This window comes from Ursus americanus, chromosome 26 (assembly GCF_024610735.1).
Source record: "Ursus americanus isolate L20-20 chromosome 26, mUrsAme1.1.p, whole genome shotgun sequence".
Lineage (NCBI taxonomy): Eukaryota > Metazoa > Chordata > Mammalia > Carnivora > Ursidae > Ursus > Ursus americanus.
The window spans coordinates 35136326-35160550 of NC_142152.1; the positions used below are offsets into that span (position 1 = coordinate 35136326).

A 24225-nucleotide genomic window follows, 5' to 3' on the forward strand; every position below is an offset into this window, starting at 1 on the left:
TATGAAGACAAAGATTATTATAAGTCAATAACTGAGTCGAAGTGCCAATGTTAGAGACATTATCACAAACTAAACAAGGAAATTTCTGACTATTTATAAAACATTTTCTAGTTGATATTTTTTTTCCTATTTGGTATTGCTTTGATTACATAAATGCACTTAAGTGGAAGGCTGATATTTCAAGTAAAACAATACTTTAAAGATATGAAAAGGTATCTGAACTCAGTTTCCTTAATAGCATGTACTTTGTAAGCTATAGATTTCAGAATGTGTAACTGGGAAAGCACTACAGTAATCTTTTTAAGGCTATGTGTACAACCCGGCTCTACCAATTGTTAGCTCAAAGTCAGGGCAAACACCTATTCTAAGATTCAATTCATCTCAGAAATAAATCGTATAATCTGTAAAGTTATACAGAACTCTAAAATTCTATAACTATTTGTATTTCCTTAGATGCACGCTACTTGATTTCTTTGTATTTTTGCTATGCAAATGAATCAGGAAACATGCACCGTAAATAAAAAAACGCCTTGGTCCCACTGACAAGCAGAAAGGAACACACACACACATGTTAGGAATATATATGTATTTTAAAGGATTCAATAGTACTTCAGTAAGCAAAATCAAAGCAAGGGTACAGGATGAGAAGAAATGCCTTAAGTTATAGTCAACATAGATTGCTTACTTAAAGACTGACATTTGTGTTTATATACATAACATGTTACAGCATAAAAGCACATCTAACTTTGTTCTCTTAAGGTACAGGTTAAATATATATTTGTTAAGTGGTATCATCTTGGGGGTCTGTATATTGGGTGTGGGTGTGGACTCCAGGTTTCCTCGGATCTCTCTCAAGGGCTCATCTCCCTCCTTCAGTATTTCTCTTCCCGTTTTCCTTCTTCTTACACAGAACTGCCATTCTTAAATTTAATATCCAATTTTCACCACTTGCTCATGTCGCATGGTTCTTTGCAATGTTACTGTCCAAGAACTGACATGTATTTTTTTATAACAAGCAGAAGCCAAAAGATGTAGACATCACACAATTTAATTCAATGGTTATTTAAAAAGTAGAAAGCAATAAAAAATTCAGTTGCCTACTTAGAGGATTTTATACATCATAAAATGTTCTATTCTATTTCCATGGTCTGAAATTTATTTCTCACTCAAGAAAACAGATTCATTTCTAAACATTTATTATATCTTTCTTGCTGGAAACAGAAGAAACATTTTTTTCTTTGACAAAGTTGTCCTGGGGAAGAAAACAAATGCTTTTCCAGATTAGAGCACTAGTCTTTCCTAAATGTCAGTGCGTGATAATTCTCGTATAGTAGCAGTCTTTAAAATTTCATAAAAGCTACTGTTAAGATGGCGGTTTGGGCCGTTTTGCAGATGGTCCATCTGAGTTAGTTCTGATATCAGTGTTATTATCATCTTCTGCATCATCTTCATCATCACCTTTTAAAATAAATATTTGTTGTATGACAATATGTTCAGTGGTTCAAAGAAAAGGATTGCTAAAATGGTTGATAATGAGATCATTTCACTTTTAAGAATTAATAAAATCATGCATACAACAGATTCAAGGTATGAATGGTTAAAAAGATTTCAAGAATTTTGGTGCTTAAGATCTTTCTTATTTATCACTTTTTTTTGAGATATAATTCATAGACCATAAAATTCACTCTAAGGTATATGAATTGTATCTCCAAAAAAAGTGATAAATAAGAAAGATTTAAAATTTTAAGGTGTACAATTTATTGATTTGTAGTATATTCCCTAGGTTGAGCAACTGTCACCACTATTTAATTCTAGAACATTTTCATCATCCCAGAAAGAAATCCCACACCCATTAACAATCACTTTCCATTCCCCTTAGCCCTTGGCAACCTCTAATCCATTTTCTATCTCCATAGATTTGTCTATTCTGGACATTTCATACAAATGGAATCATAAAATATGTGGCCTTTTTGTCTGCCTTCCTTCACTCAACATGTTTTTAAGGTTCATTCACGTTGTAGTGTTTATTGGTACTTCATTCCTTTTTATTGTTGAATAATATTCCATTGATGAATACACCACGTTTTGTTTATCCACTCATCAGGTGATGGACTTCTGTGCTGTTTCCACTTTTTACTTATTATAAAATAGTGCTGCTATGAACATTCATGGATAAGTTTTTACGTGAACATGTTTCCAGTTCTCTTCGGAGAACTAGGAGTGGAATGAGGAGTTCCTAGAAGTGGAATTCCTGGGTCATATGATAACTTTATGTTTAACTTTTTAAGGAACTGCCGAACCATTTTCCAAAGAAGGTATAGCATTTCATATTTCCACCAGCAATGTATGAGGGCTCCAATTTCTTCACATCCTGGCCAACATTTGTTAATGTTCTTTCTGATTATAGTCATCCTAGTGAGCATGAAGTAGTATTTCATTGTGGTTTTCATTAGCATTTTTCTGATGGCCAACGATGCTGAACATCTTTTCATGAGCTTACTGACCATCTGTATATCTCATTTGGAGAAATGTCTATTCAAATCCTTTGCATATTTGATAACTCGATTATTTGTAATCCAATTTCAATACTTAGTACTTTTTAGAGTTCTATCACTTTTCTTTAGCAATTGTTATAATTTTTAAATTTTGTACATTTGTTGAGATAGAATTCCTATAACACAAAATATACCATTTCAATCTCTATTGCTTTTAACAAAGGAAATTCAAACCTAAGCTTTATGGACCGGGTCTTCATTTAACATACAAAAACATGTCCTCCAATACAAAGATATTACTGACCTGCCATTAACAGAATAGGTGGCAGTTATTTTTCCAATAAGTAATGATATTTTAAGAAAGGGCTCTAGCTATACTCATCCTTATTCCAATGATAACACTTTCAACAAATTAGAGAAGTACTTCTGGAGCCAAGAAACAGGACTTCACTTTCAACATATGTGGCAACACCCAATTAACATATTCATGGAACCAATCTATTGTCTGAACTCAGTGTAATGGTCTGGGTTCACATTATCTGGAACTATCAAGATGTAAACAAGATGAAAAAATAAATAAATAAAAGTACAGTTTAAGCCCCTCTTTAGAGGAGTTAAGTCCTGACTCCAATATTTAATTCTTAGGTTCTTCAGCTCAGGGCAGAAAATGTACCTACCTTTTTTTGTATTCACTTGAATTTCATATTTCTCCTTTCAAACTGTACCTTCTAAAATGGAATATGGGAAAGGAGTCCCTGGGAATCAGAACTCCTTAAACTGAAATCTTCAGAACCTATTCTGCGACAGATGGCAGTCTTCCTAACATGTTTGTAATTTCAACCCTGGTAATACTCATTTTCATCCTTCAACTCCCAGCTCAAAAGTCACACCCCCTCTGTGAAGCCTTCCTGGGTCCTGAGTTTGCAATAGTTACAGAGGGCCCTGGGGTCATACTTCCAGTCTGTAATAAGTGTTTGCCTGTCTAACCCCCACCAGCCTGAGAGTTCCACAAGGCCAGGAACTGAATGGCATTCACCTCATTCTTTCTCAAGAGCACAGCCCAGTGCCTCGCACAGAGTACTAGGCATTCAGCACGTGTTTTGTGATATAAATGCAAAGAGAGTCGTGAAAACGCTTAAGTAGAAGCAGCCCAGATAATACGACAGTAAGTGCCAACAATTTTTAGTTGGATTCTTCTTCCCCCGAGGCTTTCTCCAAGTTGGCCACTCTACCCGGGCTCCCCTGCCCCGCCCTCCTGTCGCTCCAGCACATTCTCAGGGCTCACCGTCCATGGCCTCTTCTGGAGCCGCCGCCTCCCGGTCTTGCGTTTCCTGCTGTACCAGGGGGCCGAAGAGCTCGGTCACAAGCTCCCTCATCTGGGCCACACCAGACAACAGGCCCTGGAAAGGGTCGGCGTCTCCCGGCGCCTCACAGGGCACCCGCAGCACCCGCTGCTGCCCATCCAGCCCGACGTACTCGCCCAACAACTCCATGACGACCGCTGAGCTTCAATAGCAAGCGACAGGGCAGCGCCACCCGGAAGCGGAAGTCAGCACGCGGCGGGCGCAGGCGGGCGCAGGCGGGAGAAGGGAGAGGAGTGACTTCCGTTTGTCGGAAGTCGCTCCTCCTCCTTCCTTCTCTTCCCTTCTTTGGGATTGGTTCTTAGCATTGGGCCCCGCCTCCTCCGGCCACGCCTCTGGCAGCCGCTTTTCCCGCCTCCGCCGGGCCGAGCGGCGGTCCCGCTGACAGTTGAGGATGGCTGGGGCAGAGGGGTCCGCTGGGCGGCAGTCGGAGCTGGAGCCCGTGGTATCGTTGGTCGACGTTCTAGAGGAGGACGAGGAGCTGGAGAACGAGGCGTGCGCCGTACTAGGCGGCAGCGACTCCGAGAAGTGCTCCTACTCGCAGGTGGGCGCGCGGCCCGGGCCTCGCTTCCCCCGGTCTCCCGCCGAACCTCCGGTTCCCGACCCGACTTGCCTTATTCCCGCCCGCGTGGCCCGGCTCCCCGTTGGTGGTCCGGGGTCGCGGTTCGTCGTAGGTTTCTCAGTCCCAGGCCCAGCTGCCCTTAAACCTCAGCCTCCTGGGTCCTCCTTCTTAGCCTGTGGCCAGCAGGGCCCCCTCCTCCCTGTCTTCCTTCGTCCGGTCCCTCGGGATTCTCCAGGCTTTGGCCCTGGGGCTCCTGCTCTTTCCTTCCTCTCTCGTCTCTCCTTGGTGCCTCGGCTGCTTTTCATAAACTGTCCCCGTGACCTCTCAGATCCCGACATCTTTGTCCTTACTTTTCCCATCCTAAGAGTGTTTATTAGGAACCGAATGGGAGAGTCGAAGCAGAGTTAAAGGAGAGAGCTCTGGATTTGAAAATCTCCCCCTAGGCTGGGTTCCTTGACAGCTAATGCTCTACAATTTAGTTTGACAAGTGCTAGCTCGTAGTTTTTTTGGCGAGACGAAGCAAGTACAGTGTCTATTTGCAGTCCCCCCCCCGCGCCCCCCCCATGGGAATAGACCGGAACCACGGCAGCAGGTGGCACTGGCAAAGGAGGGGAGGAGAGGAGAGGATTTGCTTGAAGGGTAAATTTGGCATTTAGAAGACGTTATGAATCAGAATTTGAGGGGGTGCGTTGTAGTGTTTGGTGACTCATCCTGTATTTCTAGGTACAAAAATGGAGCCAGGTGGGTAGAAGGAAACTACACGGGGTGAGACTTGGTAGGAAGAAAGTTACCTAGACTCTGGAGGATGTGTGGAACACTGGGGGATGAGGCGAGAGACTTGGGGCCTTTATGTGGTGCTGACTGAGCTCATAATACCAGTTGTCATCAGTTGACCAATTGAGTTTACCCTGCACAGTGGTTAGATTGTTGAATTAACCTGGTATCTACAGATAGTTCCAGATGTTGGCTGGTATTTTAAAACTTTTGGTCACCACCAAAACAACCTTTTCTCTGCTTTCCTTAAAAAAAAAAAAAAAGTGTGTGTAAGCTGTTCTTGAAATGTAGTTAGCTTTATAGAACGGACTTCCTAAAATTTTTCTTTTTACTGTAGTAAAATATGTGGAAAATCACACAAGGCATGTCTATGGCTTGCGGAGAAAAGTGAACATACTCATGTACCTGTTACCCCACTCCCCCACCCCGCCCAGATCAAGAAATAGAACATTAGGGGCATCCCAGAAGCTTCTCTGTCTCCCTGCTTTCTAGGGGACGGTAACCATTGTCAAGATTTCTAAAAGTTTTGCCTGTTTTCCTTCAACTTTTAATTTTGAAAAATTTTAAATCTACAGATAAGTTGAAAGAATAATATTATGAACACCTGTGTACCTCTTCCATGTATTCATTTTTTGCCACATTTGTTTTCTCTCTCTTCTCTATATAACACACTTTTTCCCCTGAATCATTTGAAAATAAGTTGTAGACATCATGACACTCTAAATATTTCAGCATGCATCTCCTAAAATCAAAAGGATTCTTTTAATGCATTGATTTTCTCTTTGGTGGAGTCAACAAGTGTTTTCCAAAATTGTAAGTGTGATATTGCGAACATAAACCTAGACACATTCTCCTATATTTGTATGTGTTAAAATGTTGCTGCAGGCCAGCTTACTCTTATCTTCAGCTGGCTGGGAATTTAAAACTATCATTTTTAAAAAAATGTATGAAAATGAGCACTAATTTAGAACATATATAATGATTTGAAACATGCAATGGTGTTTTGGTCCTCTCGTATAATTATTCTCTTTCCATTTTGGGGCTGTCTTTTTTAGGGCTCAGTAAAGAGACAAGCACTATATGCCTGTAGTACCTGCACCCCAGAGGGAGAAGAACCAGCAGGAATTTGCCTAGCTTGCAGTTATGAATGTCATGGAAGTCATAAACTGTTTGAGCTGTACACAAAAAGGTACAGACAGTCGGAGATTGGTACTGAATGCTTTTTAAATGTTTGGATTCTTTCCCACCTGTACTGTTTTTCTTGTTTTTCCATTTAAAGTAGTTGTGTACTGGTAAAATTTAATATAATTGTTTTCTATGATGTAACTGGAGAGAACAGTTTTTCCAGAGGGCCTTTTAAAATATGATTATTGTATAAACTGAAACTGGTCATCCTTCTCTGCCATTATTTTACTTGTGTGTTTATGTATGTGCGATATAAACATTTGTCTCTGTGCATGTTAATTTCCAGAGTTATTAAATATTTTAATTGTTATGTGCTTGGAGAAATTTCAAATTGGACACATGAACAGCAACCCAAGGCCACTTTTTAGATCCTAGAAACGAATTGGAAGGGGCTCTAATATTAATATAAAGAGTAACTCATTAGATTTAAAAGAAAAATTAAAATCTGCGCTTCCTCATTTTTTCCAGAAACTTTCGTTGTGATTGTGGAAACAGCAAGTTTAAAAATTTGGGATGCAAATTATTTCCTGTAAGTAAGCACCATAACTAAAAATGCATTGAAAATAGCTGAGATTGATGTTTGCCGGAGTGGATAAAAACCATACATTTTCCAAAAAGGAAGTTCTTATGCTTGTTCTTTGCAAATAGGCAAATCAGTATTAGACTGTATCCCATTTTTTATTTTGTTGGAAAACTAACCTGTTCAGAGCCTGCATTACAGATTGTAATTAATATGAAAGATTTTGGTGGGAATGTTCTTTAAAGTAACTCAGGTTCAATTATGTTAGCTGTGCTCATAGTTTAAGGCTTTTAAAGCAAAGGGTATGTCTTTAAAAACAATAAAAAAACTTGGTAATAATGAATGTGGGCTAGATGCACACAGGGAGTTTTTCACTGTTTTTTGGCTAATAACTATACTTACACAGTAACATTTACTGAAGCAACAGAAATTAAGTAGAAAGTAAGGGATTTTACATTGTTCAGTAGTGATTGCTATTTCCCTCCTTTGAAAGTTATTTTTAGACAATTTCCTTGCCTGCTTTTTACCTTCTAGTGACCTGGGAGCTTTGGCTATCACAGCTGGGCATTAAGAAGTACTTCGAAAGTCTAGGCCAATGTTTATTTACATAGGTCGATCATTAATATTTATAATTAAATTTTATCAGCATTTTGTTATGGATGTTTTTTGTTTCCCCCAATTACTACAAAGAAGGTACGAAAAATTAATTTTGTTTATTCTCTGTATCCTGGAAAAAGTATCCTTTTAATAGGAGTGAATTCTTTTTCTTTGTACTTTGCAAGTTAAAGACCAACTTTTGGCAGGAAGATATTTAATGGAGAAATTGATTGAATGCATTGACTTCATGCAACAGGAAATTTATGATATTTATGATATTTTATTATATTCATGTTATTTATTATATCTTACTATATCACAGTGATGATGTATTATAAATGTAATTTAATATATGTCATATGCATGATATTTGTACGATATTTATGATAATTTATACTTTCATGATGCCTGAAATTATAGTTAAAATTAGATCATATTATATATTAACATTAATCTCTTTCAGGACAAAGCAAAGATAAATTCTGGCAATAAATACAATGATAACTTTTTTGGATTGTACTGCATTTGTAAGAGACCTTATCCTGATCCTGATGATGAGGTAAGAGAATTGGAGGTTAATTGGAGGTTAATACCTCTAGCCTTCGCTCCTCAGCCTATTGTCCAGTCTGGATCTCCATAGCTATTCAGAGGGGATTTGGGGATTGTGAGAGGATTCTAGCTCTATCCTTTCTTAGAATCTGGGCTGGAGCTGTAACTGGTACAGATCTCTACACCATGAGAATGAAATATTGGACAGGACTTTCTCAAGGCCAGCACTTTCTTCTTTCCTCTCTCTCATTGCCTGCCTTCTCCACTCCCCCAAACACTGTCCAAAAAATGACCTTCAACTTCTTTGTTCCCTGAAAGACTAGAAATGGAGTGTATAGACTGAATCCTCTTAAAAATTTCAATATATACAAAATTTTTAAAAATTTAAAATTAAAAAAAAGTATACACAGAATTTAAAAAGAGTTTTTCTTCTTCCTCGCTCCATCTTCTTACTTCCTAGATATAACCACTGTTAACACTTTTTGGGGTATATGTTTTTAGACCTCTTTCTCTGCCCATGTAAGTGGACGTGTTTCGATTTGTAGTTACGTTTTAACAAGAGTGAAAAGTCGGTACATTCACTTCTGCAGCTTGCTTTTCTCACTTATCAGTATATCACAGACACCTTCCCATGCGAAACAGCACAAATCCACCTTGTTCCGATCGCAGCCAAGTATTCATAATGTGACGTGCTGTAAGTTAGTTACCTAAATGTTCTGTCACAGACTGGTGGTGTCTCATTTTTCAGTATTGTAAAGGAAGCTGCAGTGACCATCCTTATACAGTAATATGACTGAGTATAATCCTGCAAGTATTTATGGATACCTAGAGGTAGAACCAGTGAGACATAGGATATTTATATTTACAATTGCGATCATGTCTGCCAAAAGAGTTCAGTCACAAACAGTAGGTGATAGTGTCTTTTTCCCCATACTCTTGTCAGGCCTGGATGTTAGCAGTCTTTCTAAATCTTGCCATCTTGATAGATGAAGAGCAGTATCTTTTAAACATTTCCTTTCCCTGGTCATGAGTGATTTTATGCATCTTTCATGAGTTTATTAGACATTTGTAGTAACCGGTCTGAATTGTCCTTTCATATTCTTGGCCCATATTTTGACTGGCTTTTGTTTGTGTATTTACTGATTTGAAGGAGTGCTTTTATGTTTAGAAAAATTAGCCTTCTGCCTTCTTCCTTGCTTTCTAGTTGTCTTGGAACTGTAATTATTGAACCAAATTATTTAGAGGAACAAGTTGAAGATATCTTTGAGTTAACAAAGATAAAACCTTAAACTGGATATTTTAAGGTATGGGGTAAAGTGTTATAACGAAAATAAGATGTTGAATAAATTGATGAAGGCAGAAGAAAGAATAAAACGGCTATATATGTATATATATATATATATTGTGTGTGTGTATAGGCCTGCATATGGACATACATAAAGATATATATACTTTTTTCCCCTTTAAGAAGTTATAATAGGGAAAAGACGAACAACATTGGGATATCAATCAGTAGATAGGAAAGCCTGGACATGAAAAGAAAACCATTCCAAAAACAGTCTGTGCCCTTTGGTATATCATTTTCCTAGGGCCAGAATTTAATTATTTGATTATTTAACCAATTCAGGTTAGGGGAGTTGTTGCTGTCCGTATTATCAAAAGACTGTTTATGATATTTACTTTTCAGTCTGAGTAAAATGAAGGGGTTGAAGAATATGGGGTTGCCACATTCTACATTGGTCAATTCATCTTAACCTCCCTGGGCCTTAGTTTACGGATAAAACGAGAAGCTGTTACTTACAAAGTTTTGTGAGAGTCAGATGCCAAATAACCGAAGTGAACGAACTTTGACGGTTGCTTCCAAAGTGCTCCTCTCAATGTAACCCTTCTCCAAACCAGTTCCTGGAGAGCGAGCTTCGCTGGCCCCATGACCCGCTAGCTCTCCCTGTCCCGTGGATAGCAGTCTCACAGACTCGGTAGAGAATTATTCAGTATCTAGTTCTGCTGTTTGCCAGATTTACTTCTGTGTCCCAGAATTCACTGTAATCATTAACATGCCAACTGCGTTTCCGTGTTAGATTCCGGACGAGATGATCCAGTGTGCGGTCTGTGAAGACTGGTTCCACGGGAGGGTAAGGAAAGCTTTCACCTTTTAAAGCCATTGTCTTCACAAAAAGAGAAAAGATCTTTCCTTTTTGAATTGTGTGATATTTTACCTTACAATTACTCTTCCAAAACGAAACTAGAAGGATATGATCAGTGTTCTATTGCAAAATTTTTTATTAAATAATGAGCATCTCGGACAACTTGGAGACTGCAAGAAAAATACTCGGTTTCCTGTATTCACAGCATCTTGGTGCCATTCCCCCCGAGAGTGGTGATTTCCAGGAGATGGTGTGCCAGGCTTGTATGAAGCGCTGTTCCTTCCTGTGGGCTTACGCTGCACAGCTGGCGGGTAGGTGTCTGTGGTGCCACAAATGGGCTCGTGACATTTCTGTGTTCAGTCCAGAATTTTTAGCAACTGTTTTTTTTTTTTTAATTTAAATTCAATTAATTAACTTAGAGTGTATTATTAGTTTCAGAGGTAGAGGTCAGGGATTGATCAGTCTTATATAACACCCAGTGCTCATTACATCACGGGCCCTCCTTCGTGCCCGTCAGCCAGTTACCCCAGCCCCTCACCTTCTTCCCCTCCAGCAACCCTAAGTTTGTTTCCTATGGTTAAGACTCTTTCAGCAACTGTTTTTAATGGGACTCTGAGGTATAGAAAAAGGTGCTTATAGACCGGTGGGGAGACAAACAAGAACAAATTTGTACTTAAATAGCTTGACACAGAGGCCGGATGAGACCAGAATTAGGGAAAACGGAGGAGGAAGTTTTTGAATGGGACTTTGAAAGATAAATACAACCAAAAGAAGTTGTTCTTAAATGGAAGACATGCTGTTGGGCGGGCGGGCCGGGCTACGCTTTGCTGCCTAGTGCTTTCAGTATACACTAAGAAATGGGCCTGAAACACTGATCAGCAATGAATGGTCTTGAGGCAATAAATATTTTATTTTACTGGTAATGCAAATGTGTTACTTAATTTATTTTTAGCGTGGCAGTTACTCATAGTGTGTGCGCCTCTGACCTCATAATGTCTGCCCTTCTCACCTTTAGGGAACATTTTACCATAAGAACCACAAACAGCATTGCCGTGCCTAAAATCTCACCTTACTCTTTTAATTTGTCTCAATGTTCTTTTTTTTTTTTTTTTAAGATTTTATTTATTTGCCAGAGAGAGAGCAAGAGAGCAAAAGCAGCGGGGAGCGGCAGGCAGAGGGAGAGGGAGGAGCAGCATTAGGTAGGCATAAGCTAAAAGAGTTGATAATTCCTTTCTGTTTATTCCAGAGATAAAGTTGAGACTCTTTTTCCAGATTCTGAAATATTTTTGAATTAGTCTAAGTGACTTCACCATTGAAGAGATCTGTGGATATGTGTGTGTTTCTTTTCATTGAACCCACAGTAACCAAAGTATCTGCAGAGGATGATGGGTTAGTGCTGAATGTTGATGGAATAGGTGATCTGGAAGTCATCAAACCCGAAAATGGAGATCATCAAGATAGTACCCTCAAAGAGGATGTTCCAGAACGTGGAAAGGATGCTGTCAAGGAAGTTAAAGCAGAGCAGACTAATGAACCATGTACCAGCTCAAGTTCTGAACCTGATCTCCAGGTAACATACGAAGTATTTGCCATGAAAGAAAGAAAGCTTAAGCAAAATTAATTCTGGGAGCTCCGCAGCTGTGGATGTCAGCTGTACCCTTTGCCTAAAGAAATTCCCCTCTAGGGGCACCTGGGTGGCACAGCGGTTAAGCGTCTGCCTTCGGCTCAGGGCGTGATCCCGGCGATCCGGGATCAAGCCCCACATCAGGCTCTTCCGCTATGAGCCTGCTTCTTCTTCTCCCACTCCCCCTGCTTGTGTTCCCTCTCTCGCTGGCTGTCCCTATCTCTGTCGAATAAATAAATAAAATCTTTAAAAAAAAAAAAGAAAAAGAAATTCCCCTCTATAGTCTAAAAAAAAGTCTGTGAAAACTGTGATAGTGTAAAAAAACACACTTCAAAATTTAATTTTTTTTTTAGACAGCATTTAAGAATCAACATCTCAACATGGAATCACAGGCTGGCTGCAGACTTCAAGAGCTTAATGCCAAGCAGTTTCTAAAGAAAGATACTGCCACCTATTGGCCCGTGAACTGGCGCAGCAAGTTATGTACCTGCAAAGACTGTATGGTGAGTACCTGATCGGGGTCGCCTTGACTGTGGTTATCACGGACTGAGGCCGCAGGCAGGCCCATCTGAAAAATGTGTTTATGAAAGTGGTGCTAGGACTGTAGAGAACTCTAAAATATTTTATATTAAGCAAATTTATGAACTGCTACTTGCAGTGGGAGAATGCTCGTGGGAGAAATTAAGAATTATGTAGTACTTTTTATTTATTAATCTTCATTTTAATGGAAAATAGAAATTCTTCTCTTTTTTTATGTCATAGCATTTGCTTGGAAGTAAAAATTTTCCTGAAAGTTACAGTAAGTCAGTGGTTTTAAAATAAAGATCTATTTAGACCGTACAATACCTACTGGGAAGTTGGGAGATTCCTAAAAGAGATTTGGGCAAGAAGAATAAGTCACTCAAGCAATTCTGTAGGCTCAGGTTTTCTGGCAGCTAATCTGAAAACATTAAATAAATTTTTAGTGATTCTCATGAAGTTGACTTTCTGAGAATGACCTACAGTTCTAATAGGAAACCGGTTTTATTTTTTGAAGAAAATGTATGGCGAGCTAGATGTCCTGTTCCTGACAGATGAATATGACACAGTTCTGGCTTATGAAAACAAGGGCAAGGTCGACCAGGCAGCTGACAGGAGAGACCCTTTAATGGACACCCTTAACAGCATGGACAGAGTCCAGCAAGTGGAACTTATTTGTGGTAAATGCTGTTTCAACAAAAATTCACGAAGTTCATAAGGTTTCCTTTACTCTTAAAATATGTATAGAGGGGACCACTAAAACCTGTTGTTTTCATTTAATACAAACAGTTTAAAATTGGAATTACAAAGTAGCCTTCCATTACACTTGCCTAATTGTAGTGTTGCTGGGTATTTAGCCGTTGTTACCACTGAGTCAGAGTTCAGTGCTAGAAGCATCATGTGCTTGAGAAACCTTGACATGTGCTTTTTTGATTCATGGTAGATGCATGAGTAAGGAATAATAGAAAATCAATATTTTTTTTCCATCCGTTGAAATAGTTTTCATGGAACATTACAGGTCCTCTCTTTGACAGTCGTTCAGGTTGCTCCAGGAAACCACCAGAGGGACAATATCCCTAAACCCTTCATGCCAGGCCTTTACAGACTCCCCCCCAGCGTGCCCAGCTAATTTTAGACGTTTCCATCGTGGCTGGTCTCTCCTCGGATGCCACCACCTCGGGGGCAGTGATCATTTCTGTCTTTTATTTTTAACTATTTGATGAATTTCCTTTGCGTCTATTAGACTAAAAGCATTTTGAGGATGGAGGCTGCATCTGAAAGATTTTTGTAGCCCTCAGGGTGCCTCATACATAATAGAAACTAGTAAGTGAGTGAATGAGTTTTAAAACTTAATGTTTGACAAGTCCAAGATTATTTCAACTATTAGGATTCCAGAGAGATAGGAAGCCCTTTAAAAAATTCTTAGCTGGGGCACGTGGGTGGCTCAGTCGGTTGAGCGTCTGCCTTTGGCTCAGGTCATAATCCTGGAGTCCCAGGACTGAGCCCCACATCCGGCTCCCTGCTCTTCGGGGTGTCTGCTTCTCCCTCTGCCCCTCATGCCGCTTGTGTTCTCTCTCTCTCAAATAAATAAATTAATAAATAATCTTAAAAAAAATTCTTAGCTACTCTTTTTGGGCCTGAGGATTTTTTTTTTTTTGAGTTTTTGTTGTTTTTTTGTTTTTTTAAATAAGTAGGGTCCTAGATATCAAAATGAAAGAACTTGGGAGAAATTGGGAACAAGTTTCTTTCTTTTTTTTAAAATTTATTTCAATTTATTTATTTTAGAGAGAGCATGAACAGGAGGGGCAGAGGGAGAGGGAGAGAGAATCTCAAGTGGACTCTGCGCTGAGCAGAGACGTGGGGCTTGATCCCACAACCCTGAGATCATGACCTGAGCTGAAACCGAGTTGGACGCACAACTGACTACACCACCCAGGCCCCCCATGGGAGCAAGTGTTTATGCATGTTTCACTCAGAGAAGAAGTTAAAGTATTAACAAACTCAAATGTTAGTGGGAAAGAAGTGCTTTGTTTCTAAAAGCAAATGAGTTGTCTAAAGTTTACTACCTTTTTTGTTGTTTTGATTTAGAATACAATGACTTGAAGACTGAACTGAAAGACTATCTCAAGAGATTTGCTGATGAAGGCACGGTAGGTTGAGTTAAAGAATTTTTTTCATAGCCCCGTATGTTCTGAATAAACTGTTTATTTTCTTGGGTGAAGAAATGACCGTGTATCTTAAACTGGATCCTTGGCAGGTGAATACAGGCAGAACTAAGGGAAATCAGTGTTCTATGGCATTACTAACTAGATCTTTACAGAAACAAGTAAGCACCTTAAGCTGCAATAAGGTTAATCTGCTTTGGTTGTATTTGTCCAGAGAAGATAAGAAGTTCTAGATGTTCTTGGATGATGGACTGCCTTTTATTTTATGTTTGTCTGGCTATAAAAGAAAGAACACTTAGAAACTACAAAATGTCTGAGACAAACCAATAAAATGATTTATTATTGAACCCTAATATTTATTCTTTAACATTTCTACTCTGCATGTTGGCTTTGACCATTTGAGCGTCTGGAAGCTTAAAATTGCACACACTCTAATTTGCGTGCTTAGAGGTCACCTCTCCCAGCATCCTTGCAGGAAAAATTCTTTTCTTTTATTGCCTTTCGGTGTTCAGTGTTGTGATCCAGCGTAGGGACGGTTCCTTCAGATTGGAATTCCCAAGGGTCCTATGTAGTAACATTTTGTAAGTGTGAATTTCCAAGCCACGTAGCAAATACATTAGAGCTTTGAGCTTCAGCGTCTCGAGTAGATTAGTCACCTAGATCCTGACTCTGTTACAGCTTCTGATTCCTCACCCTTGGTGCCTGTGAAGCTGGTGTATCAGTTACTAGTCTGGGTTGTTCTAGTTAGAGGATTAGTAGGTATCTTATCTCACCCCAAGGAAGTCGTGCAAGTTGGCAGGGCTGGTTTGTGTATGTTAGCGGCACTACCCTTGGGAAGCGAGGGGGAGAGTTTCACTTGCCCATGCAAGTATTTATCCACTTTCTTATCTTTTCCCTCTCTCGCTCTTGCTCACGTGCATTCCCCGTGCTTTCTTTTTTTCTTTCTCTTTCCCTCCCTCTCCCTGCCCGACCTTCATTCCTTCATAACAATAAGAATGTAATTAAAAAGAAAATTCACAAACCTGTCTGTTTTGATGGACTTCATGCGGCAGTTGGGAGGTCAGATCAGCTGGCTAGACATTCTTGGGGCGAGCGGGGACTCCTTCCGGGTTGTCCCACTTTACTTTTTCATCCATATTGTCCCTTTGTCTTATTTTCTTATTTCTCATCTTTTATTTTGCTAATGTCATAAATACCTTTGTATAATGCTCTAATAATCCTTTTCCCAGTGAAATGGGAGATAAATTTCTCATTGCATGAAATGGATAGTCTGTTTACTAAGAGTCGTGCTTCTTTATTTTTGGCCGATTATTCTTTTTATGTAGCGAACATTTCTAATTTTGGATTCATGAAAGGGCAGAGTTTTTTTCAGTAAAGAGGAAAACACAAATCTCAAAGCAAAACAGACTTTGTTTTCTTTGGGCACTCACACAGAGCTGGAGGACATTCCCAAGAGACAGCTGTGGTCACAAGAGAGGGCGGTGGTCTGGGGAGACCTTTGGGTGCTCAGCTGTATGCTGACTCTGCCACTTTCTTTTCAACTCATGGTTTTGGTTTTTCTTTTAAAGATGTTATTTATTCATTTGAGAGAGAGAGAGAGAGGGCACGAACCGGGGGGAGGGAAAGAGGGAGAGGGAGCAGCAGACTCCCCGCAGAGCAGGGAGCGCAATGTGGGGCTCCACCCCAAGGCCCTGAGATCATGACCTGAGCCGAAGGCGATGGAGCCACCCAGGTGCCGGCAACTAATGTTTATTAAGAACTTACTCTGTGCCGGGCAGTGTTTTACCGGCCTCCGATCTGATCTGATCTGATCTGCCAACGACCCTGTTAGGTAGGTGCTTTTTATCATTTCTCATGAGGACGCCCCGTGGGCAGTGGAACCCGCGCTCGGCACCCGCTCTGTGCTTCCTCTTAGCCGTGGGACCCCTGCCAGGCCCGCGTCTAGGAGATGGAGCCAGTGTGATTAATTCCACGTTAAGAGCATTCTTCCCAGCTGAACCGTCGGCCTTGTTTGTGAATCTCGTGACCGGCGATTGCCGTGCGGAAAGGCACATCCCCTTCCTGATCCGTGCTTTTCATCAACAGGTTGTGAAGAGAGAGGACATCCAGCAGTTCTTCGAAGAATTTCAGTCAAAGAAGAGACGACGAGTGGACGGCCTGCAGTACTACTGCAGCTAGAGTGCGGGCGGCGCCTCCGTCCGGGAATAAAAGAGGCGTGTCTCACGTCTGGTCCCGCTCCGGCCTTGAGCTTCCTTCCCTCCGTAACCACAGTAGCCGCAGTGTGGGTGCTGATTTCACAGCCGGCGCCCTCTGACTCCGCTAACCGCAGCTCTTTCCCCAGAGCAGGCCCGCCGCCCGACCACCGGACAACCCCCAGGTTATTTGCTTCTAAGTTGTAAGCAGTTTGGTTTAGTTTTGAGAAAGTAAACTAGTTTCTTTGCTAATGATTTGTTCTTTAACTCCTGACCGTGTCTCCCCTGCCACAGAGCTGTTGTCTCCCGGGACCTGCTCTGCGGGGCACGGCGGGAGCCCTCTTCCTGTCCGCCAGAACCCCTCTAGGTCCCTCACCCCTCTGATCGTGGTGCCTTGGGTCAGCGCTTCCTCAGGCCTGGTCTCTGCCTCTTCTCCCACATCCTTGCTTTCTCCAGTGTGGTCGCTGCTTAGAGGCGTCTGGATACTTGCTTCTCCTGGGCCCGGCCTCCAGTGGAGCCAGGGGCCGATGGTTTTCTGGGCTGGATGTCTTTCGCAGGCAGGGAGGTTGGCCGATGGCAGGATCAAGGAAGCCAACCTTTGTTATGATTTTTACTAATAAATTTCAAGTGAAAATGTCATTCACAGTTCTCCTGGCACTAGAATATTCGAATTTCAGTACTGTAGTGCTCGCAGGGCTTCCTGGAGAAAACTCGCCAGTGTACTAGTCCCTCTTCTGCTGCCTAGAAAACAGACCGGGTACTACCCTGTGAAATCTTGGTGGTTTACAAAGTCCTCTGGATTTCTTTATATTATCAGGGATATTCATAAGCATATAGTGAAAACGGACCTATTTTGATATCGTTCTGTTATGAAAATGTTCTTAGAACCCTAGTAAATTATTATTTTCCCCCTAAAATCTGTGTTGAAGGAGAAAGATACTGGTTTAGCTTACTTGTAGCGAGCCAGGGCGGTGAGTGCCCTGTTTCGGAAGAGGCAGACGGTGTGTAAGAGATTCCAAACTAGGCCCTAGGCTGCACGAATGATGAGCTTTGTGTAAATAAACGTAAACGTCCACAGCTGGTTCTCTAATGACCGTGAGATCTGCTTTTGAAGAACCTTGTGGATGGTGTATAAAACCCCATATTTGAGGGGAAGTCCTTTCAGTTGGTATGAAATCTCTTGACGGCCCTCAGGCGATGCGGAAAACACCTTTGATAAACACAGAGCCCTCGGTTGCTCTCCCTCCAGAGCGACATGGTCTCTGCTGACAAGAGATGACACGCTTTAAGGTATGTGACTCTAAGCATCGGGGCTTCGGGGCCGCAAGGGTACATTAATTTCCCTTCATGTGTCCAGCAGTGGCAAATACCAGTCCCTGGATGAGATGAACTCGGCCTGGGGAACATCAGGGCCTCAAAGAAATGGTCCAGCCCCTGGTTTTCTGCATCAAGCCGCCTAATTCCAGATCCCCACGAAGAGTGATGTGTGGGGCTGGGAGGTCCTGTGGTCACAGGAGATGCTTCTGTGCCCTGCGCTGGCCTTGCAGAAAGGCTGGGTGGCCAAGCTCAGGGCACCTCTCAGATGGCGGGCAGGTCCCAGCTTGGGAGCTCGTGTCCGAGTCTGAGGACTCCTCGCCCCGTGCAGGGGTGCGCCAGGGCGCCGCGGTGGCCGCAGGGTCCCGGCTTCAACTGCCACGAGGTTCCTGGCTCCTGGGACAGGTCAGGGCCACGTCTCGGAGACCGTGCGCTTCCCGGGCAGCACAGAGTACACGTCTCCCAGGGCCGAAAGGCTCCTCTAGAAAGGGACTGATCCTTCTTTTACATTAACCAGAAAACCTCTTTTTTTGTTTTTGTTTTTTAACCTATGTTCACAGCTAGTTTTCTTACTGACCGCAACGGACGGTCTCTTTTTGTGGAGATGGATTTTGGCCAACATGTGGCAGTTGATATAAATGCATGTTTTATGCAAAACAAGAATATGGTATTAGTTGCTTTTAAGGCACTCCGGCATCGTATGTACATTTTTGTAGAATTGTTACTGGACTTACAATTACATACTTCAATCAGGTTTCTGTAAAATCGAAATAAAACCGGTTCAACAAAATAGTGGCTTTACAGGTGGTTTGAAGTCCTATTTAAATGTGCACAGCCTCCCCTGCAGGTTATGAGAGAAATGGATATAATGCCGGTATTCTAGCCGCCATTCCTGCCCTGGGGTCCTGCTCAAGCCGAGGGACTGGCTGAGTTCTTCCTGCTGTTCTCGGAGATGTGGCCTGATCTGAGGTCCGCCAGCGGGGCCCCTGCACCCCCCTGGCTTTACAGCCCTTCCTGCGAGGGAGGGTCCGTGATTCCCGTTGGGGCCTCGATGAACAGGGGAACAAAGGAAAGGGCTTGGGTGGTGACCGATGGCAGTGTGTTCAGGGACTGCTCCGTATGGAAGGAGCCCACAGTCTGGGGAAAAGTTGAGGTCCGCCCGCATGGTAGCTGTTCTTTCAAAAGTAAACATGAAAAAACAAACCTAAAAGCCAATGTAGAGGCCCATCTTTGGCCTCACCCCAGCTCTTCTGCCGTGGGAATTATCCAGACTTGTCACCAGCATGGCGAGCTCAGCTCAGGTGAATGAACTGTTGTCTACAGCCCTGAAGCTGCCCACACGTCTGAGAAGTCAGGATTACATAATCCTCAATGCTGGGAAAGCTGCAGTTCTCCCAGCAACCGGACCAAAGGACCCTGGTGGGGCAGGAGGAAATTGAGAGCAATCCAAGTACTGCAGGGACTTTGGCGGTGACCTAGTTCAGCTCCCCAGTGAAGAGGAGTGTGGTCTGGGGAACGTGGGAAGTACAGGAAGCCAACCCAGTTCCCAGAGGCCAGTGAGGCTGTGTCCCAGGCAGGTCACCTTGAAGTGGCTGCTGGATGCAAGCCTTGGTCCGAGGAGGCATGGAGCAGCTGTGGCCAAAGCCACGTGTACCTCCCTTGCCCTCCTGAACCGCTGGGCGTCAGACAGTGTGTGTCCCCCTGCTTACAATCACAGGATCCCTAGGTTGGAAGGGACCTGAGAAGTCAGCCAGCCTCACTTTGTCAGGACAGGAGGCCCTCCCTCATGGATGACCCTCACAGGCGACCTGTGCCGCCCTTGGCCACTTGGCTCCCATGTCTCCATGCTGTCGGTGGCAGTGCCCCAACTTCCAGTTCGCTCTTGGCCATGCCACTTTCCTGCCATGGGATTTGAGGGGCATCAGCCACACCACTCCGAGCTGCTGGCATCTATCTCGTGAGCACCGGAGGGGTCAGCCTTTGGAAGGAGTCAGCATCATGGAAGGCAAGGAGAAGAGAAAGATTCGGTGGATTCAGACATCGAGCCGCTGGATTAAGCCTTGCCCGAAGCTCGTGCAGCTCGTAGACTTTTCTGGAGCAGAGAACACTTCCATGGTTCACTTGTAGTGACAAATGCTCGCTGCCTCACAAGGCACTCATCCCCTTTCTCCCAGTCCTTGATGTATTTTCCTGAACAAAAAGGCCAGCTGCTGCTTCTGGACTCTTCCATTGGCCTCCCATCCACATCTTTGGTCTTCTCCCAGGGATTCCTCTAGCTGGCACGGGAGAGCTGTTCATGGCGCGCTCGGGCACCTGGCCTGGCAGCTCTGCCCTGACCCCCCCACCTGGAGACCCCCACCTGGGCTTCTCCTCAGCCGTCTTTCCTCCAGCGTGGGGCCCGTGGCTCATGCTACTCTGCTTCCCCCCACTCACATCTCAGCCTCCTGGCTTCCCTCTCCGGCCTCTGCCTCAGGCCTGAAAATCCCTCAGTGCGGCTCACCTGTAGTTAGACTGAAAAGTTTGACAACTGTGTTGTGTGGATACGTATCTGTATGTCCACGCATACTCACAGGTACGACATATGTTACCCTGTGTATATCATGAGGAATTGGCTCACACGGTTATGGAGGCTGAGCAGTCCTGCGATCCGCTGTCAGCTGCAGACCCAGGACAGCTGGTGTAGTTCCAGTCCGAGCCCGAAAACCCAAGAACCCAGGGGAGCCCGTGATGCAACGAGCAGCTGAGAGCGGACACTCTCCCAGCTCAGGGGAAGATCCGTGTTCCAGCTCAGACGGTCAGGCAGAGAGTCCATTTTCCCTTCCTCTGCCTTTTTTGTTCTATTCCGAACCTCACAGTTGGGACTGTACCCGCACCCCACCCTGGGGAGTACCTGCTGTACCCCGTCCCTCCATTCCCACGCTAACCTCATCTGGAAGCACCCTCACAGACACCCAGATAGCACTGTTGCCAGACTTCTGGGCACCCCATGGCCAAGCTGACACAAAATTAACCCTCCTAACCACCGGCCCGTCTAGTTCGTCTCACTCCGCCCCACGCCCTGTTTGTGGAGTAAGGGAGGCCTTGGGGTGTGCAGGGTCCTGGGGGCCCGTCTCCTGGGATGAACAGCGGCCTGGGCTCTGCCTACTGTCACGTTCACTCTTGCCCCAGGGCACAACTCTTCCCGTCGTAAGAGGCCTGCTGGGGACCCCTGGGCGGCGGAGCGGGCAGGCAGGTGTGGGGGGGAGGGTTCTCCCGGCTTCCTCAGGAGAGCGCCCCCAAGTCTGCAGGCCTGGCGCTATGAGTAGAATGGCAGCAAGTGGGCAAATAAGGAGCTGCTTCGGAGACAGGCACCTTCTCCACAGCTTTATTTACAAAAGCTGCAGAGTTAAAAATCACTCATTTCGTCCCCTAGGTTGAGGGGGTCCCGCCCCCCCGACGACCTCTCAGTGGCGGACGGAGAGACCTGAGACGCTAGTCACTGTTTCACGTGGTCCTGGCCTCAGCTCGGGGGGCACTGATCTAGGTGGGAGTTTGTTTACTATCTGCCCTCCGCGCTACACCGTAAACCTGCGAGTCAGGGACTGTCTGTCCAGCTCACTGATGACGTGCCGGAGCCTGGCCCAGCGCCTGGCCCGTGACGGAGCTCCATCGTGGACACGGGCAGACGGGAGCGCTCGCGAGTGTCCAGCAGCGCTGAGCGTGGCCAGGAGCTGGAAGCTTCTATGAACGTGATCTCACTTCTCACAGTGACCCGAAGAATATGAGTGTCCTTCCCTGTTCTGAGATGTAGGAACCGAGGCTCCGAGACACGGAGGGTCCATGGCTGGTCCAGGTGACCCGGGATCAAAGGCAGGCCTGACCCCAGGCCCTCACTGACAAGGGCCACCTGGGAGCAGTGGAGCATTCCGGGCAGAAACGTGGGAAGGGGCTGAGAGCTTTTGCCTCGATCACAGGATGCCATGCTCTGTCCTGGGGTACGACACCAACTCTTCTCTTGGTTTGGTTTTGGTAAATCAACTTAGACTCACACGACAGAACCGGACTCGCTTCTGGGGCCTAAACCTCTCCAGGGAGCTTTCTCTAAACCTTCCAGGAAACCTGACTCCCGCTCAGCCTCCCCAGGCGAGAGGCGGGAATGGAAGGTGACCCAGAAAGAGCGCGGAGCCTTGGCCCTCGGGGCGTGTGGCAGGGGAGAGAGGGTGAGGGCCAGGGGCCGCTGGGCAGAGGGAAGCAGGTTCGGGGGGGCTGACTCCTCGTGCAGGCGCCTCGCCGCCAGCAGCTGCTTGGTGGCCGCAGAGCCCAAGCACGGCCCGTGGCCCGTCGTGCCAGCCTGTGGCGCAGGACGCCCGCCGCCCCGGACAGCCCTTCCTGGCGGGCCTGGGCTGTGGGGGCCCCCGGGATGTGGGGGGCACGGGCCCTGGACCCCCGCTGGCGGGAAAGAGGCCTGAGGGGGAGTGAGAGCTGCCACTCACCAGCTCCTCTGAGGGCAGCGCTGGAGGGCACCGTCCTTCGCAGGGGGTGAGGCTCCCGCGAGAACCCGGGACAAGGGCAGAGGCTGCACAGACCCGCCAGGATCTCCCTGGGAGCGCCGGGCTCCTTGCCTCAGTCTCCTCATCTGCCAGACTGGGGTCATGAGGTGCCTCGCCGGGCTGTGGCGACACTTAGGGGCCGATGGTCATGGTTAATGGTTAACCAAGTGCTAACCATCACTGTCACCGAGTGGCCTGTGACAAAACAAGGAGAGGAGCAGAGACGAGCCCAGGGTCACTCGGTGGGAGCGAGGCAGGACCCCGGGTCCCTTGCTATGGGTTTGATTCAGTGAGGGTTTTTTAAGATTTTATTTATTTGAGAGAGAGAGAGAGAGAGAGGCGTGCTGGGCTCTTGAGAGAGGATTGGCCAGACTTGGCTGCTGGCGGGCACCCAGCTGCGGGACAAACCAGTGGGCCCGATGGCGGCTGGCTTCCCCCATTGAGGACGTGAGAGTTTCCGCCCTCTGGGTAGCTGGTTCCCAAGAGAGAGGAAGGAGAGGAGAGGCCCGCAGGCAGAGACTCGTCTGCCTGTTCCCTAACGCCAACTGCCAACAGTCAAGAGCGCTCCGAGTGCCCTCCGCGTGGGGAACGAGGCGGGCAGTGCCCACCCTCATTTCCTGCCATGAAGGTGGCCGGGGGCCAGGCCGGGTGTGGCGGGGCCGGCGGCTGCGCTGGGGAGGGTGGGGAGCAGAGCACTGGAAGCACCAAGAGGACAGCAGGCCGGAGCTGGGCGGGCCAGGGAGATGAGGCTGAAAGGTCAGAGACACTAGGGCGACTAAGTGCGTTGTAAGGGGGTGACACCCAGAGAAGGAGAGAGCATCACTGACCAAGTGAGGGCCGTTAGGAGACAGGAGAGGGTGGACTCCGGAGCCAAGGGGGCAGGAGGCCCAGGCTGCCTCCTGGCACCAGAGGGGCAGGGGATGGGGGTGGGGTGTTGGTCCAAGGCCAAAGCTGACGGAGTGGCCATCTGAAGATATCTGGCCTGCAAGGCCAAGGAGCAAGCAGGGAGCTGGAGGGTGGCCCATCGGGAAGGTGGGCAGAGGGGAGGTAGGAGGGCAGCCCCGGGAGAGCAGGCAAGGGCTGACTCACAGGGCTGGGCAAGCCAAGGCTAGAGCCTGGGGACCACGGGGACTGTTGTCTCCCAAGGCTGGGTCCAGGCGCAGGAGATGGACGTACCCATTGCTTATGGCTGGAGTCTGGCCAGGAGGATGGCTGGCAAGGTGCACAAGGGGAGGAGGTGGGTACCTGGGGGCGGTTGGGCCATCCAGGAGCGGAGAGGAAGGAGGTCAGAAGCCAGAGTTGCAGAGAAGGCACAGGAGGGACTTCCGGGAGGATCTGGACAGGGCAGAGGGTGGCCGGAGAGCAGGAAGTGAGGTGAAGATTTCAAAGGTGAGCCCTTCTGGGGACAAGGGGAAGGTGTGTCGTGGTGTGTGGCATGTGTGGGTGGCAGAAAGGGAAGGACAGGTAGCTGGACACGGTGACGACATGGATGGGGAGGACAGTAACAAGGCTGAACTGAGGCCTCAGGGCACGAAAGGAATGCCCAAGGTGATGGGCGCCAGGGTGGGAGAGGGACAGGCAGATGGTGGGAGGCGCTACTAAGGGAGGCTGCCACACACCACCCGTCCTGACCCTCAGTCCATGGAAAGCGCTGGAAGTAGCAAATTCTTGGGAGCAGGCTGCAGGGTGTTAGGA

The 24225-nt window shown here is 45.6% G+C and overlaps 2 protein-coding genes across 3 annotated transcripts; one reads left to right on the plus strand and one right to left on the minus strand.

Annotated features, from left to right (window-relative positions):
- Positions 1–571: 571 nt before the first annotated feature.
- On the minus strand, positions 572–4045 carry GON7 (GON7 subunit of KEOPS complex). The gene is made up of 2 exons (XM_045807571.2): positions 3781–4045; positions 572–1458 (listed from the first exon to the last, which is right to left on the minus strand). The coding sequence occupies exons 1-2, from the start codon at positions 3986–3988 to the stop codon at positions 1364–1366; spliced, it is 303 nt and encodes a 100-aa protein (XP_045663527.1). The 5' UTR covers positions 3989–4045; the 3' UTR covers positions 572–1363.
- A 53-nt stretch (positions 4046–4098) lies between these two features.
- UBR7 (ubiquitin protein ligase E3 component n-recognin 7) lies at positions 4099–17604 on the plus strand. 2 transcript variants are annotated; one of them, XM_045807569.2, is made up of 12 exons: positions 4099–4400; positions 6248–6381; positions 6846–6906; positions 7958–8053; positions 10122–10175; positions 10393–10498; positions 11303–11386; positions 11549–11757; positions 12165–12314; positions 12848–13010; positions 14419–14480; positions 16581–17604. In XM_045807569.2, the coding sequence occupies exons 1-12, from the start codon at positions 4251–4253 to the stop codon at positions 16671–16673; spliced, it is 1362 nt and encodes a 453-aa protein (XP_045663525.1). In that variant the 5' UTR covers positions 4099–4250; the 3' UTR covers positions 16674–17604. The 2 variants fall into 2 exon arrangements, with proteins under 2 accessions (XP_045663525.1, XP_045663526.1); XM_045807570.2 differs by lacking the exon at positions 11303–11386.
- The last annotated feature ends 6621 nt before the right edge of the window (positions 17605–24225 follow it).